The 18,963-nt window shown below is 34.8% G+C and overlaps 1 protein-coding gene across 1 annotated transcript in view; it reads right to left on the reverse strand.

Moving 5' to 3' along the window:
• Nucleotides 1–18,963, reverse strand: part of HMCN1 (hemicentin 1) — a 410,617-nt gene that overhangs the window by 136,732 nt on the left and 254,922 nt on the right. Inside the window, exons 36-39 of the mRNA XM_079108039.1 lie at nucleotides 15,468–15,591; nucleotides 3,126–3,227; nucleotides 2,151–2,327; nucleotides 1,211–1,362 (exon numbers count right to left, since the gene is read on the reverse strand). Coding sequence (XP_078964165.1) covers nucleotides 1,211–1,362; nucleotides 2,151–2,327; nucleotides 3,126–3,227; nucleotides 15,468–15,591 — 555 coding nt within the window. The remainder of the gene's footprint in view (nucleotides 1–1,210; nucleotides 1,363–2,150; nucleotides 2,328–3,125; nucleotides 3,228–15,467; nucleotides 15,592–18,963) is intronic.

Genomic DNA, 18,963 nt, shown 5'->3' on the forward strand with positions numbered 1-18,963 from the left:
TCTCCTTATTTTTCTTTCAGAAACATGTAAAAAGTTAAAAGTTATGATCAAGAACAAAGTCATGGGGCTGGACTTGTGGATCAGTGCATGCATGAGGCGTTGGGTTCGATTATCAGCACCATATGTAAATAAATAAAGAACAGAGTCATAGCCCAAACAAATTCTCCCTATTCCGTGTGCTTTTATCCCTTGGATCAGTGGTTTCCCTAAATATTGACATTAATTCCGGATCTTCTAACGATTCCAAATTCTGAAAGGTTAAGATTTTTTAAAAATATCAGAAGAAATGAAGGTTAAGAGAACAAGTTCTCTGTTAGGCAAAATAAGAATTAGACTTTAAATTAGATAGAGACATACCTTAGAGATGTTTTGGGTTTGCTTCCACTGCAGTAAAAAAAATATGGTAATAAAGCAACTCCTACAAATTTTTTGGTTCTCCCATGCTTAAAAGTTATGTCACACTGTCCTATAGTCTATTACATGTGAAACAGCAGTAAGTTTAAAACACAATGTATGTATCTTACTTAAAAAATACTTCATTGGTAAAAAAATGCAATTATCATTTGCGCTGTTGGAAAAAAATGGTGCTGATTGACTTGCTCAATGCAAGGTTGACAAAAACCCTCAATCTGTAAAAATTGTAATATCTGTAAAGGAAAATAGCATGAAGCACAAATGAAGGAATGCCTGTATATGGGTTTCTGCATTTTTAACATTAGGTTAATGCATTATTTTTTTCTAAGACTCAAAGTGTTTCTCATTTTTCCATTATAATTTTTCTGATTTTATTCTTTGATGCTTATATAGAAGTATACATATTCTATTTGTTTCTCAGATTTGTTACTATTTCTAGATATTTAAATACAAACTCTACTGGAAAATTCCTGTTTTTGTTGTTGACGAACAGTCATTGTGCTAGGAGCAGGAAGTGGGGACAGATACAAAAGAACAGGTATCTAAAACAAATGGACAAAATATAATACTTACATGGGAGGCAGGGGAACTCAAGGAAATACTGAGCTTTCAACAAATTGCTTAGAAATCTCAATTGTGTGTCCATGGTACTTATGGATGCTTACGTGTAATTTTTTAAAATAACATTTGTTAATCTTGTTTCCCTAAAAGTCTTCAACAGCTTCACATGTTTGTATTCCCTGTCTTGAATAAATAAGTGGGTGGTAGGTTTATCTAAATAAATGAAAGAGGGTACCTGGATTCCATCAGTGAAACTAGAGACAGGGCTCCCATCTTTCAACCAGGTCAGACTGGGGGCAGGGATACCTCTGGCTTCACATTCCAGCCTCACCGGATTGTTAACCACCACCGCCACCATATTATTGCTGCCAGAAATTGATGGAGGAACTGAAAAAATAAAAGTATGTTAACAACACAGGGTATGTCATGAGAAGATGATGGAGACCATACATAATATCCATACTAATGTCTTCTTACAGGTTGATTTTTTTTGCTTTGTTTGAATGTTTGTTTTTGGTAAGTTCTTCCACATCTGTTATTTGAAATATAATCGTCAGTCATTCTCTAAGGTAAGTAGGGCAAGTATCCATAATTCCATCTTACAGATGAAGAAAAGGAAGTTTCATTAGTTTGTGTGGCAGCTCTTTAAAGATAGAGTGGATTTCTATTTCTTTATCTCCAGGTGTGTGTGTGTGTGTGTGTGTGTGTGTGTGTATGTACCCACTATAGTGTGTTAATTGCCAACGTCTCTTGAAAAGCCTTATTAGAGATGATAACTCGGAAACATTTCTTTAATGCTAATGATTGTGTTAGGGTAGACTTACAGGTGGAATTATTGCTAGCTGATAAACACATCAGTGACTATTTCAATATCTCATCTAAAACAAGTTGAGCAGCATGTGAAAGCTGAGCTTTTTTTTTTAATGCGGGGTTTATTTTACTTATTTTTTATGTGGTGCTGAGGATAGAACCCAGGGCCTCACACGTGCTAGGCAAGCGCTCTACCCCTGAGTCACAACCCCAGCCCTGAAAATTGAGCATTTTAATAGGAATCAAGAATAAGAATGTTAATTGGTTTTAGAACACTGGGCCCTTAAATAGAAAATAAAATAACACCATTCACTAAATATTTACTCTAGAATTTTACATAATGCTTACTTAGCCTGGGTACTTACCGTGAACTTGTAGACTATAAAATAATTCTGTAGCTCCAGCAGAGTTGATGGCCACACATTTATATATGCCTGCATCTGAGATCTGGGCACTTTCAATATTGATGATTTGCCCTCTGTTCAAGAAAGTGATGCTCGTGGAACCTGAGAGTGGACGATTATCTTTGTACCATGTGATAACTAAAAGGGGCAAGGGAGAAGAAGATCTGTGTAAATTTTTTTAAAAATTCAATACACAAAGTTGGAACTTAATTTAAGTAACCACACTTACTTTACTCTTATGCCTATGGTGTGAGCTTAATCTATTTAAATAAACATCTTTTTAGGGTTGATTTTTAAGAGAATGTTAGGAAAAACATCAAAAATCAATATGAGTTCTGAAATGTTAACAAATAGATATTCTTTATATTGTCTCTAATATATCAATATTGTTTGATAGAAAAGTTTAAACCTCTTCTATTTCTTTTTGCTGTGTGTTTCCTATAAAGTTTTGTCTAAAGTTCTAATCAAAATCACACGTCATACATAGTATTGGCTTCAAAATTTTATATTGCTATTGATTCATATGAAAAGCCTATCAGTGATGGGAATATACAAAATAAAACCATAGCCTCGTTAGAATGACTGTGATTAAGAATCAATTTGGTCAAGCTTTGCTAAGATAGTTTTAAAAACTAAAAATACACTTTTCAACATAAATGTACATAAAACTCAATTGTGGGTTTTGCAGCTACAATATGGACAAGATGATTCACATATCTCCACATTAAGTGGATCAATTATTTGAAGCAGTTAAAAGCAATGAAATTCAAAAATATCATTTATATGACATTTTTAGCAGTGTTTTACTCTTGAAATGTATTCTATAATCTTTTTTATTAGTAATTAGAAATTAGTATACTATGTTCATAAACAATTTCAGTCATTCCCAGAAACCTTAAAATGTTAATAAATTACCGTATTCAAAAGTCAACATACCAGGCAAAGGATTCCCAGAGGCCTCACACTCCAGCTGAATGGGGTTGTTGACCACCACCGTCTCATTCAGCATCTTCCCGGCATCTTCTAAGCTGGGAGGTTCTGCAAGAGGTCCAATGAGATAATTAATGTCAGTCAGATATTTATACTGAAGTGCTTGCTCTGTGAATTATAATTTTATTTCTTCCTTTCTTACTCTCATATATACACTGATGTATTTGAAATAAAATAAAATATACTATTAAGTAGAATTGAAGAACAGGATGGAAAAAATCTTAATAGGTTTTCTGGATTATACATTTCTCTGTGTTCAAATAAGAAAATATTTTGGGCTGTAGATTAGAAGTGCAGTAAAAGGACATTAAATGAATACTTTTAAAATCAGTAAATGATGGGAATTAAATAAGATGTTGGAAATAAAATGAAATATATAAATCAATAGTATAAACAAGAATGAATTCATTTTCTTGTTCAGTATACTTTTGAACCTTTTTTTTAAATTATATTTTTTAAAACTCTTATGGGTCAACAATTTTTTAAATCAAAAAAATCCATGTAGATAAAAAGCACAAAAGAATTTTAGTGAAAAGGTGAGCAAAGATACACCCAGATAACAATTTGACATCAATTTCTGATGGACTGATATACAAAACAAAAATTTTAAAAATGATAATGTGCTTTATACGATTAAAATGTTACAATTCATAAGTAATCCTTTCTAATGGCAATGTTTTATGCATTGAATAACAAAATAAAGATTGCTAAAAAGCAAGGAAGATTAATTCAATATGCCTTCTTCAGAAACTAAATAATGAAACAACTAAAGTCATAAAGGATTTGAAAAATAAAATTACCCATTCAGATTGTGTGTGCATGTTTGTGTGTATCCGTTGTTACCAAAGAGACTATATATTCTTTTCAAATGCCAATGGAATATTTTCAAAACAGACTATTATACTACAAAAATATCAGTATTTCACAACCACATAAAATAAAACTATAATAATAAAGAAATAGAAATCAATAACGAAAGCTATGTACATAGGATACATCCTCACTAAAGATAAAATACAAAATAAAAGTATAAGCTCAAAAAACATAAATTAGGGTGAAACTGATTAACATAGGATTTCACCAAAGTTGTACAGTATGTACAGGAAATCATAAACTCTAATTAACATATTTTGAAAATGAATAAGTGTTTTTTAAGTATTCAATGCAGAATCTAGCAAAAGACTAATAATAAACCAAAAGAGGCTAGGAATAAAGAAATAATAAAAATAAAAGTAGAAAACAAGACCAAAGAAAACAAACAAAAGCACAATAAGATTCGAAGTTGTTTTTTGACTAGTTTAACAAAGTCTGTCCTCAGATGTGGATGTTTGTGTAGGTCAGATCTCTTATTCACTTGAAAGTTGTTCCTGAAGACTCACCCTACAACACATCCTCCTTTGCTCCTGCAATTCCTTTTATATACAATTAATTCCATATATTAACCCTTCCTGTTGAAGTGCCTAAAATGTTTCTGTTTTATACGCTGAATTGTTTTTGAGGGGTGGGGGTACCAGGGATTGAATGCAGGGGCACTTGACCACTGAGCCACATTCCCAGCCTTATTTTGTACTTTATTTAGAGACAGGGTCTCATTGAGTTGCTTAGTGCCTTGTTTTTGCTGAGGCTGGCTTTGAACTTGAGATCCTACTGCCTCAGCCTCCCCAACTGCTGGGATTATAGGTGAGCACTACTGTGCCCGGTTTATCACTGAATTTTGATCACAAAAAGAGTATCCAAGGACAAATTAACCTTTAAATTTGTCTGGCTGACTTTTTCAACTATAAAGGGAGAGATAACCTGCCCATGGCACATTCCTTCAAAACAATTATTTATATATTCACTTGAAGCCTCTGGGCTGAAGGGTTCATTGGCAGTTTTCACAGACATCGCTGAGAAATGAAACATTATGGTGGGAATAAGAAAAACAAGATCGACAGAGTGGGTTTGCTATTTCTCACTTCATGAGAGAATTTACAAAATAAAAGGCTGAATTTCATCAAGAATGACAGAGTAAGGTCTTGAAAAATTCACCCTTCCATTAAGGAAGCAAGATCGCTGGAAAAATTGTTAAAATTAACTTTTTCACCAATCCAATAAGTTGCTTATTTAAGGAAAAAGAAAAGAGCTAAACCTCACCAAGAACAGTGAGCTCTGTGGCACTTTAACTCACCCCATGCCCATCAGCTCCACCCCAGCTCAGCCAAACTTGAAAACAAAGGGTTCCATAATCACAGTGGAAAAATGCTGATGGTAAATAGAATAGAATAGGATTCAGGCTGCCTAAAAGCACTGTTCTGAGATAACTGTGATCTGTTGATCTATTTGGTCCCCTTTTTGAGAATCCTCATTTGTAGGATTTGTCTTTATGTAACCAGACTTAAAAATTCTCTCAGTGCAAACAACCTTTCCTCAAGGGCATTTTAAAGTCCATTGAAACAAACTTTATAGAACTTGAGTGGAGAGGCCACCATATTAGTTTCTGTTGTTGCTATTACAAATACCTCAACCTTGATAGCTTAAATGATAAAAACTTATAGTAGGTCTGAAGTCCAACAGAGCTTCATTGGGTTAAAATCAAGGTGCTGAGTTGAATTCCTTTTTGGAGTTTCTAGAGGAGAATCTGTTTCTTGGCCCTTTTCAACTTCTATAGGCCTTGACTCAAGGTCACTTTCTTCATCTTCAAATCTAGTACAGTGATGGGGAGTGTCAAGGGACATATCACTCTGACATTCTGCTTCCCTCTTCCACTTTTAAGGATCCTTATGATTACATCGGGTTCATCCAGATAATTAAGATAATCTCACTACTTTAAGGTCAGCTGACTAACAATCTTAACTCCACTGGCCACCTTAAATTCTTTGAAGATGCAGACTCACATATTAACAGGTTCCAGGATTAGGATGGAGGATGCTTATATTCTCTCTAATCACTAAATAAATAAGAAGCAACAACAGAGACCAGAAGCAACCATGACAATAAAAACCATGGCAAAACAGGAAGGTATGACTGGGAATTGACATATTATGTCATTTAAAATTTGTGTTTTTCAATAAGGACAAAAATGAGATACATAAAGGAAAAAGGGAAAATGACATACACAGAAAAATAATAGAAACTGTCCATAAGGAAGCTTAGACACTGGACTTAATAGACTTTAAATTATCTATTTTAAATATGTTCCAAGAATTACATAAACCATGACTAAAGAATTCAATGAAAGTATGAGAATAATGTCTGACTAGAGTATAAATCAAGAGATGGAATTATTTTAAAGTCATTTTTAAAAGAGCCAAATGGAAATCCTAGACTCAATAGCCTATTTGATCAGGAAGAAGGCAGAATCAGTGAATTTATTTTATTTATTTATTTTTTTGGTGCTGGAGATTAACCCAGGGGCACTTTACTACCATGCCACATCCCCAGCCCTTTTTTTTTTTTTTTTTTTTTTTTTTAATTTTGAGACACAGTGTTTCCAAGTTGCTTAAGATACTGAGGCTGGTCTTGAACTTGGATCCTCCTGTTTCAACCTTCTGAGTTACAGGGATTACAGGCATGCCCCACCATGTCCAGCAGAATCAGTGCATTTAAAGAGAGGTCAATTGAGATTATCCAATTTCAGAAGCATTTAGGAAAAATAATCAAGAAAAGTGAGCAGATTCTTTGAGACTACGGACACCATCAAGTATAATGGGGGTTCTGAAGAAGAGAAGACACAGAAAGGTACAGAAGCAATAAACAAATAATAGTTGAAATTTTTCTAAATTTGAAAAAACCTATTAATCCACATATTCTTAAAAATTTTTAATTTGTTCTAGTTGGTGATACATGACAGTAGAATGCATTTTGACACATTGTACACAAATGGAAAATAACTTCTCATTCCTCTGGTTGTACGTAGTGCTGAGTCACACCAGCAGTGTAATCATACATGTATATAGGGTTAATCCACATATTTGTTAAAAAAACTCCCAGTTGGAAAAACTAAAAAAAAAAAAAAAAAAAAAAATCCACACAAAGATATCAGAATCAAACTCAGAATCAAACTGTTCAAAACCAAAGATGAAGAAAATCTTAAAAGCAACAATGGAGAAATAATATATAATGTGCAAGCATACTCAATGAGGACCTCATCAAAAAACATGAAAGAAAATGACTATCAAATAAGAATTCTATAACCAGCAAATCTATCCTTTAAAAATAAATAAAGAAATTAATACATTGCCAAAAACAAAATGCTGAAAGTATTCATTGGTAGCTCATGTCCTAAAAGAAATACTAAAGGAAGTCTGCCAGGCTGAAATGAAACAATAACTAACATACAAGAAGAGGTAAGGAACACTGACCAAGGTAACTATATGAACAACTATATAAGGCAGTAAAATATATATATATATTTTGCTTTTTTCTCTTGATTTAAAAGACAATAGCATAAATCACTAATTATAAATTTGTAGTGATGAAGAGATGAAGAAAAAAGACAATTTGTATAACAATATAGCATAAAAGGGTGGAGAAGAAAGAGGAAAAACTTTTTTATATATTGTTGAAAATTTTATATTAATTGAAACCTATATTATTATTCAGATGCTAATTCTGATCCTTAGAACAACCACTAAAATTAAATCAAAAAATAGCAAAAGAAATAAGGCAAATAGAATGGTACACAACAGTAGGCTTATTTACCATAAAAAGTTAGCATGGAAGGAACAGAAAAACAAATGAATTGCTTAAGACATAAAACTACATAACAAATGACAGGTCAAATCCTACCATATCAACAATTATACTGAATATAAATGGATTAAGTACTCCAATCAAAGGGAAGACACTGGCATAATGGATAAAAAAATAAACATGATCCAATTTTATGTTGTCTGCAAGAGAAATGGTTTAGATTCACAGATACTTAAAAGCAACAAAATAGGATATTTTTTAATGTCACAGAGACAATTCAGCAAGGGGGCATACCAGTTATAAATGTATATGTATATAACAACAGAGTCCCAGCATACATTAAACAAAAAAATGACATATTCAAAGAGAGAACCAGACAAGTCAACAATAAATGTTGGAGACTTCAGTACTCCAATTTCAATAAAGGCTTCTCTAAGGAGTGAGAAACCATCAACAGAATGAAGAGATGACTTACAGAACAGGAGAAAGTACTTAGGAACAATTCATCCAACAAGGCATTGATTTCCATAATATATAAGGAATTCAAACCCCTCAATAAAAAAAATAAAAATCATCCAATTTTAAAAACAGGTAGAAGACCTGAACATATATCTCAAAAAAGGATGTACAGATGGTCAACAACTATATGAAAAAAATGCCTAACATTCTTAGTCAGAAAAATACAAGTCAAAACTACAATAAGATATAATTTTACTCCTGTTAGAATGACTATTATCAGAAAGAAAAAAAAATGCTGCTGAGGATGCTGAGAAAGGAAAACTCATCAACTGTGTGGGGGGATGTAAATTAGTACAGACATTATGGATAAAGTATGGAGGTTCCTCAAAAAACTAAAAATAGAGCTACTATATGATACAGCGAGCCCACTACTTGGAAAGTATCCAAAGGAAATGAAATCTGTGTATTGAAGAGTCATCTGCACTTGCATGTTTATTATAGCAGCTCACAATAAGAAAGATATAGAATCACTATAGGTTTCCATTGATGGATTAATAGATAAGGAAAATGGGGTATGTGTTCACAATGTAACAGTATTCAACATTAAATAGAATGAAATCCTGTCATTTGCAGCAACTCTGAACTGGAAGACATTATGTTAAGTAATACAAGTCAGGCACTGAAAGACAAATACTGCATGTCCCACACTGCTGGTGAGACTGCAAATTGGTGCCAACTCTTGAGAAAGCAGTAAGGAGATTCCTCAGAAAATTTGGAATGGAATCACCATTTGACCTACTTATCCCACTCTTTGGTATATATACAAAGAACTTAAAATCAGCATATTATAGTGTGCAATCACATTAATGTTTGTAGCAACTCCAATCACAATAGCAAAGCAATGGAACAAACCTAGGAGCCCTTCAACAGATGAATGGATAAAGAAAATGTGGTATATATAAATATACAATGGAATATTACTCAGCCATAAAAAGTGACTTTATGACTTTTGCTGGTAAATGAATGGATCTGGAGACTTTCATGCTAAGTGAAATAAGCCAATCCCAAAAAACCAAAGATCAAATGTTCTCTCTGATAAGTGGATGCTAACACACAACAAGGGGGGTGGGGATGGAAGAATAGAAGTTGATTGGATTAGACAAAGGGGAATGAAGGAAAGGGAGTGGGAATGGGAGTAGGAAAGATAGTAAAAAATGAATCAGACGTAACTTTCCTGTGTTTGTATATGAATACACCACCAGTGAAACTCCACATCATGTACAACCACAAGAATGGGATCCTAATTAGAATAAGTTATACTCCATGTATATATAATACGTCAAAATGTACTCTACTGTCATGTATATATACATAAAGGACAAATTAAAAAATAAATTGAAAAATTTTAAAAAATTTTAAAAATACTGCAGGTCCTCACTTATATATGGAAGCTAAAAAGCAGATTTTAAAGAAGCGGGGAACAGATTAGTGGATATCAGCCTGAGAATGCAAGGGAGGGATGGATGGAGAGAGAATGGACAGTGGATTTAGGGTGCACCTGGATAGGAAGAGAGACTTTTAATGCTCTCTGACACAGCAGGATCACTGTGGTTGACAACAATTAAATATTTCAGAATAGCTAGTAGAGAGGATTTTGAATGATCCCAACTCAAAGAAATCATGTGCATGAAGTGAGAGATACGCCAGTTGCCCCAATCTGATCACTACATATTGCATACATGTGTGGAAATGTCACACTGTACATCACAAATGTTAAATTACTATGGGTCAATTAAAATAAATATATATTAAAAATCAATTTAAAAATTCAAAATTCCTGCTTCAAAAAGAAAATGAGATAAAAATTATTGCTGAGACTTGTTTTTATCAAAATACTTATGTTAAGTCTTCTGGGCCAAACTGAGCGAACATAAAGATGTTACCTTAGCAGACAATTTCAGAGGTCCCCAAGGCGGCCACCAACTGAAAACATGTGCTTTGGAAATGTAGAGTCACTTGAAGTTTTCAGTCCAGTGACTTACTTTATTTTTTTACTTTTTCAGTCCAGTGATTGCAGAAGTAAAGCTGAAGACCGAAGACCTGGTATAGGGACACTTTGCGGGAGCGTGGGATCATCACATGGGACTGACATGAAACAAGTGGTCTCAATATCCGCTGAGTTCTCGAGGGGAATGTTTGTCAGAGAAATTACAATCCTGCCTACAAAAGTCTGTGATGCTTCATTGCTTCAATTGTCAGCCAGAGCATTCCAGTGTAAGTTCATACAATGAATATGAGAAATGCCTCATTTTTGGACAAAAAGTAAATACAACATAAATTCCACCATTCCCTGCTAGCTTTTAAGTGGACAGTTGTAAATTTGGAAGAAATTAGGAATGACTCTAGATAAATCACTGGTCAGGTAACAACATCTTATATCAATAATAAGATGTCTACATTCCCCAGGCAAAGGGCAAATTCCATTCAACTTACTGTTTTGGTTTGCTTTTTTCCTTCTTCCAAAACCTGCATGAACACATCGTGCCAAAACCACAATACCTTTTTCCTAATGCATCACGTGCTAGATTCTGCCTATTCCTTTAATCACTCGGAGCATGAGTTGACTTTCAAATTGAATTGAATTAATATATAACTGACCTAAAAGTGATTTTAGTTGAGTTAATCCTCCCTATGCATCAAAACTATGAAAAAGCCATCCATACCAATCTCTATAGAGTATAGTATGTAGAGTCCTGAACTGAACTTACACATTAAAAAATAAAAACAAAAAAGTTTCCTAAGTCTCCTTTAGGCCACAAGTGAGCTATTAAACAAAACAGAAATGACAGAGAAACCTTTCTTGAGTGGGTGTTAGCAGATGTTAGCCAAGCAAATACTTAAAAAAAAAAATAAAATAAAAATAAGGGGGTGCTTTACTAACGTTTTTACCAGACAACTAATACAGACCCAAGAGGGTTCCTGGCCAACAGTAAAGGCAGCAAAGCTTTAGATATATTTGTTTAAATAGTGCAGTGAGAAGGGCCAGAAGCCAAACACATGTTTTGCCAAAATACTCTTTATGCTACCATTTACAGATGCTGACTGGGGCCAGGCACCAAGCTAAGATTTTCATGCACAGTCTTCCATTTAATCTGCAAACAACCCCATGACTGTGAGGTATTATCATGATCCTTCCCAATATACAGATCTGAGGACTCCAAGTGTTTAGAAAGATAACATCTGAGCTCAACAACTTGCGAGCATTAATTGACCATGTAGGAACCAAATTTGAAGTGCCTCCTTTTAACAACATTCTGCTTCACCTTGGTTGATTTTTTTTTCCCCCTAGGAAATAATTATGTGCAGATGAAATGAATGCTTAAGCTATTAGATCCCAAATAATCATTTGTTTGTGGAAACATCTGTTTCATTTGGCAAATATTTGAGGTTCAGATATAATTTCATAGCTTGGAGAATAAAAACTTCCAGAATTATGAAACTTTGATGATCAAAAAAGACCACCTACTGAGGGCTCCTGCCTTTTATAATAGACAGAACCCCTCCCTGGAAAGTTTTGTGAGAATGTTCCTCTCCTCATGATCTTGGTCTTCTAGTCCTGGAGACTCTGCCCCCTTACTTCAGCTGTTGGAAACACTTTTTGCTATGATTGAGAAGAATGACAGTATCTAAGATCTTTTTATAATAAAGGAAAATATTAAACAACTGAAATGCAGAGTATTTTAGGATTGAAAGGTTTTGGAGAACAACTGTAATACCACATTTGCTGAATGTGTTATCCATTAATAAAGACTGGGATTAAAACAAACCCTAACTTCGAAAGTAGCCATAGAGGTGGTCAAATAAGTTAGTAACTGAAGTACTTTCAGTGACGATCACTTCCCAGTAGATTTGCCACTACCTTTTAAAATATATAGTACCAGAACTGGACATGATACTTTTGAAGCATTCAGAGATATATAGTATCACAGGGCTGATTTCTCTCCTATTCCTCATACTATAATTTCTGTCTTTTTTTTTTTACTTTGAAGTAATTTATTATGTATATAAATTGCTCTATAAAATGTGACAAATAAAATCTTACCTTATAAGCACTTAATTTTATTCATTCCAGTATCATTAAATCTGTTTTGTTAATTCTTTTTATTTTTACATACTGCATTTTGATTCTCTGTACACAAATGGGGTACAACTTTTCATTTCTATGGTGGTACATGATGTAGATTCATTTCTATTACTGACTTCCATGATTGATTACCCCTTTTAGGAAACTCAATTATCATATCTACAGTAATTGCAAAAATCCAAATAATGTTCAAGTATTTCAGTGTATGCTGTCTCTAAATCAATCTTTCACACCTATGTCATATGTAGTTTTTCATATTATATTAACATGTCCTTTAAATCTCCAAAGTCTTTTTGAAGTCTTTCATTAACCACTTTATTTTAACATCTCCAATTATCACTGAAGTTATTAATATGAGTTTTGAAGAGGACAGAGTCAAGTGTGGAGCCTCATGCACTAACGTGACAAGGCTTTCAGGAGTTCCAAATAACATGCCAGCTCTCGGTGCTGATTCCAATCACATGCACATAGTCAACCATTTCTTCCAGCTCCATCAAAATTAATAGTAGGAGCTCAATTTATCACTTCATCTCCTTAAGGGAGGTAAACCATTATCCAGATCAATTAAGCTCATATTAGCTTTAAGCTACTACTCTATTTCTCCTCTATTCTGTGATGGGTACCCAAAATTGTTTTATGTTTGCCATCCCATTTGACAAATTTTAACAAACCTTTTCAATGACTAAGCTTCTGTTTCTCTTTCTTTTCACATTAAACCAGATGTTTTCCAGCCTGCTCACCTTCTCTCTGATGATTTTCCATGTAGACATGAACCCTAAGTGTGACTCCTGCCAACTGACATTTTGTTAGGTTTACAAACTTGTGTTTCTTAGGTATCAATTCTGCTTTTTCTCTTCTGTTGTGGCCCTTTACTTGATTTCTTTCATGGACTCTGGTTTTCAGTCATTCTTAACTACACTGGCAAATCTCTAGACCAGTCTTTAGTGTCTGACCCAACAGCTCTTCAAATACTAGTGCAGAGACCATCTGCGTCAGAAATGTCGTTTTAGGAGATCTGGCTCCAGAAGCTGTTTGGAATATACAAAGAGGACAGAAGGTGACTTAGTGTACCGAACTTGGAGAGAGGAGAGAAAGCCTACCTCCCAGCACACTCTTAGACAGAAGAGGAAGAGGAAGTCTGAGTAGATGGTGGAGGTCAAAGAGCACTAGGAAGACAGGTGACCTTATGAGAACCAACGTACATTCAAGGAAACAAGGGACAGCAGCATCAGCCTGTCCTCAACTCTGCAAGCATGGTGAGCCAGTTCCAAAATGATTACTTTCAGATATTTTCCTTCAAATTAATAACTCATGAAAGAATAAAGGCCCTCTCAAGGAACATGCTTTATGTGTGTGATAGTCAGTTTTTCCTTGCTGTGACTAAAATAATTGACAAACAAGTCAGAGGAGGAAAGATTTATGTTGGTTGGTGGTTTCAGAGGTCTCACTTTGTGGTACTTAACTACTCTGAGGAAACAGGTAGTGGAAGGGCATGGTGGAAGAAAGCTGATTAGCTCATGGCAGACAGGAAGCAGAGAGTGGAAAGGGGCCAGAGAACAGAGAAGGCTTTCCAGGGCACACCCCAGTGACCTACTTCCTCCAACTAGACCCACCTCCCAGCAGTCCATTCAATTATCACTGGATTAAGCCATCAATGGATAACTTCACTGATTAGCTCAAAGCCCTCATCATCCAATCATTGCCTAAAAGCTCCACCTCTGAACCTTGCTGCATTGCGGACTGCGCCTTTAGAACACGACCTTCTGGGGTGACATTCCAGATCCAAACCAAAAGAGTTTGTAAATATTCTTAAATTAGGTGTTAATATTTAGGGACATGGGGAAGAAATAAATTGATTTTTTTGGAAACATTTACAGAACATTTAACAGGTTGATTCAAATAAAAAGAAAATACATAAGAAGCAAATTAGAAGAATTCAATATCCAAATAATTTTTTCTCACTTACTATGTACTCTTTCATTTGGTACTTTTTTTTTTTTTTTTAACTACCTACTATGTACCTGGAATTGAGTTAGGCACTGGGACACTATTCTAGGTTAAACTCCTCAGTAAAAGTAGAACGAATATGTAAATGTGTGGATGAATGACCAGAGGAGTAAACAGAAGGTAAAACATGACATCACATGACTTATGGAAAACTAATACTATGTACATGGAGATCTTGGATAACTTTCTGCAAATACCCTGATTGAACCGGCTAAGTACAAGCCTTTGATTCTTGACCTTCTCTGATGAGCCTCTAGAGACATAAATCTCATATTCAAGGTCATGAAGTCTTTCAAGTTTACTATGAAGCTGCAATACTAACGTTGTGTTCCACGGCCACCCAGACTTCTTATTAAAGCACATAGGAGAATCTGAGCCAAGGACAGCTTTCCTTTACAAAATACCTCTTCTTTTTTTAAAATTATTTTTTTAATTTTGCAGACTGCATTTTGATTCATTGTACACAAATGGGGTACATCTTTTCATTTCTATAGTTGTGCATGATGTAGATTCATACCATTTGTATAATCATACATATACACAGGGTCATGATGTCTCTCATTCCACCATTTTTTATATCTCACCCCGCTCATTTCCCTCTACATAATCTAAAGTTCCTCCATTCTTCTCTCACCCCCCACCACCCCTACAAAATACCTCTTCTAAACAGGCAAGAAAATTACATAGAACACTAAAGGTACAAGCCAGCAACTTTGGCCTTTCAAAACAAAATTTTCTGCAGAAAATTATCAGTTAAAAGAATACAGACCAATTAAAACACAGGATTTGTATTTATTTGTGGGCTTCTGTGCATCCTATTTGATGACCTGAAAACTGAAGATTTTAATATGAGCAATTATAATCACAATAAACTATCTAGCTTTTTTCATGCAGACTAAAATAAACACTTGTTTCTTTTATATGGTAAGTCAATAAAAACGAGCCCACCATGTTTAAAAAAGCCATAAAAAGATTCTTTTGTTGAGATGTGGAAATTACATTACCATGCACATGCAACTGAGTGTGCTGTTGTGTTTCTCCAGCTGCATTGGTAGCCACACATGTGTATCTGCCAGCATCTTCCAACAGGGCTTTGGCAATCTGCAGAACTCGGCCAGAAGACTGTATCTAATTGGGAGCAGAAAGCATGGCAGCATTTTGTACTTTGTGCTTGGACTTGAAAACACTCACTGAGATAGAAAAATTCATTAAAGTTACGATATCTAATTATGTTTTCATGCCAATATCCTAATTATCTCTGGATATATTAGAACCAGAGCACTTTATTATGCATAAGAAAGTAGGGTGACTTGATTGAAAAGCTTATTGTTATTCATTGGAAAACACAAAATAAAATAACCTAAGGCAAGCTTGCTGGTATAGTCATAAAACTCCACTGAATAAAGGCCTTTCACACTGAACTATGATATGATGAAAATTTAAGCCATTTAAAAATACATGGCCACATCTATATAACACTTCATAAATAGTTTTAAAACAATAACCTTTTTTGATTAAATTGTCACGAGGGGCCAAGAGAAACAATAAAAATTATAAAATACGAATGGCAGAAATGCAGATAAATTCTTTCTGTTTTTTCTTCTTTCCTTCTAAAGCCTACTGGAACTGGCCTCCGCCATTTTGAAACTGGTGTCTCAGAGGTTATTCCAGGAAACTGATTATTTGGATTATTTCCAATCATGTTATCCATTAATCTATATGTCCTAAGTATATACCCTCTCCCACCATCAACCTACTCCTTGAAACTCTATACTCTAGGTTTTAAAGATACAGTTTCCCTGTTCTTATTCTCTGACTTCCTTAGGCGATTACAGAATAGACTTTTCTGTCTCATTAGCAGGAAACTTTAGCTGTCTGATAGTTTTCACCCAATTCCATGGCATCAGTGAAAAACCCTATGTGGACTCCCTAAATTTACAGCTTTAGCCTCAACTTCTCTCCTGAGCTCCACATTTGGAGTTCCAGTTATCTACTGGACAGGTTAATATCAAATTTAACCTATCTAGAACTAAGATTATAAATTCTTTCCTTTTATTTCTAAAATCTACTTCTCTTGCATTTTCCCTGTCTTGCTTAATGGCACCCACTATTTTTCCAGGCGTCTGTTTTTTAGAGCTCACTCTGATTCCTATTAATTATACCACTGCATGTTTTTCAGATCCTGTTTTCCATTTCCACAGCCACTGTGGGATTATAATGGCTCCCTAACTGATGTTCCAGTGTCTCCAACCTCCCCAGGTTTTAATCTATCCTGCACACTTGCCAGAATAATTTGTTTAAGATGGAAATTTGATCCTTTTACTAGTCCCCCTTCAAACCTCATCCATGGCTCCCCACCTTGCCCAGAATGAAATCTGAACTCATCATATCCTTTTAGGCTCACCACATTCTGATCCCAAATGATCTCTCCAAACTACCATGTAAACTCTCACTTAACCTATTTTCCAGCCATACTGTACTATACATGTTAAGCAATATTTGTAAATTTATATTCTGGAATATTGCACATGGCCTTTATGTGTAAAAATTTCTTAAGACTGTGAATTAAGTTGATCCTCTCTCCCTTTTCTCCCTACTTTTGTTCTGACCTTGACTTAACTCATCTGTCTCATGGTTCAAATATCGTCACTGTGCCAATATTCCAGTCAGAGATCTCTGTTGTGCTGCAATACCACATATCAAGGATCCACTCACATCTTCACTAGCTTATCTCAAAGTCACCCAAACCCCCAAAGTTTAAAACTCAAATCACAGAATCCCCCCTTAAACTTATCCTCCTCCAGAGTATTCCGTCTTTAGATGTCAACACTATCCTTGCAATTATGTGGGTTAGATTCCTAGGAGTCTTCCTTGACACATCCATCTCCTTCACCTTTCACAAACAATCCCCAATGACTTAGCTTATAAATAAGTCTCAGATCTATTCAAATATCCCATCTCCACGGCTGGCGTATGAGCTCAAATTTCTGCAATTGGTTATACATATGTCCTCTTGGTTCTTCCAATTTATTCTTTGGCAGGAATCCAGATAACTACAGTCATGCTCTGTATAACAATGTTTTGGTGAATAAGAGGCCACAGACATGATGGTAGATACCATCTAGCCTAGTTGTGTGCTAGTTTATTCCATCTATGTTTGTGGAAGTACAGACTATGATGTTTGTGCAATGATAAAATTACCTATGGATGCATTTCTCAGTATGTATTCCTGTTTTTAAGCAACATGCAATGATACTTAAAATGTGAACCTGATCAAGTCCCTTCTCTCTTAAAACTCTGTGAAGGCCTCCCATTGCCTTACGGTAAAACTACAATCATTGCCCTACATATGTGCTTTCTGCCAGCTCCTGCATCTCCCTGTCTCTCTCCCACCCACTGGCTTGCTCTCCAGCCCTCAAGAGGTGTCACACTCTTTTCATTTACCTGTGCACATTTTCTCTCTAATAAACAGCTATTTCTCATTAATTCATCCATTTAACTCTGAGATATTCTTCAGAGCTCTGCTCAAAGGTTTTCCTCATTATAATGTTCTTACACCTCTCTACTCTCTCTTAAAAGAGCTCATCACGATATGTAATTCACTTTGCATATGGTTACATGATCAATGTCCATCTCCCAGATAAACAGTTCCTTCCTTGAACTAGATTTGAAAACTATATACTGAATAGTTTACTAGCACAAAGGTATGAGATTAGTTCCAATGGATTTTCAATAGAAATGATAACTGAACATCTATCTATCACTTCTGTAGGGAAAAGAACTCAAGTTATCCCATATTGAAAACTTACAAGTAAAACTCAAGCCATAGTCAATTAAAAGTCTATTAATTCTGATTTTTAAATGTTTCATTTAGATGATTCAGGTTTGAAATCCATAATCATTTATTACCTACTAATTCAACAAATATGTACCAAGACACAGTTATATGCCATAGACTATAATCAAAATCATGGATACAAAAGTGCATTTATATATCACAAAGACTGAATCTCTGCTCTCTTGTAGCTCTTAAACTAGTTTTTAAAAATGTTTTCCAAGACTTCTTTCTCTTAGGGTTACACACATATGACTTTACCTTAGTCTATGGTATATGGTGAACATATTGGGGTATTTGGGCTTATTATTAATGAAAATTATTCATCCAGGAGATGCCAGCTTTTATTTTTCTATTATTATTATTATTATTATTAGTAGTAGTAGTAGTAGTAGTAGTAGTACCAGGGATTGAACTCAGTAGGGCTTAACCACTAAGCTACACCCACAGCCCTTGTTTACTATCTTATTTAGAGACAGGGTTTTACTGAGTTGCTTAGGGACTCTGTGAGTTGCTGAGGCTGGCTTTGAACTCAAGATCCTCTTGCCTCAGTCTGCCAAGCTTCTGTGATTACAGGTGTATGCCACCATGCTTGGCTTTTATTATTATTATTATTATTATTAATTTGGTACTGGGGATTCAGCCCAGGGGCACATAACCACTGA

Source organism: Sciurus vulgaris, assembly GCF_902686455.1.
Source record: "Sciurus vulgaris genome assembly, chromosome: 12".
Classification (NCBI taxonomy): domain Eukaryota; kingdom Metazoa; phylum Chordata; class Mammalia; order Rodentia; family Sciuridae; genus Sciurus; species Sciurus vulgaris.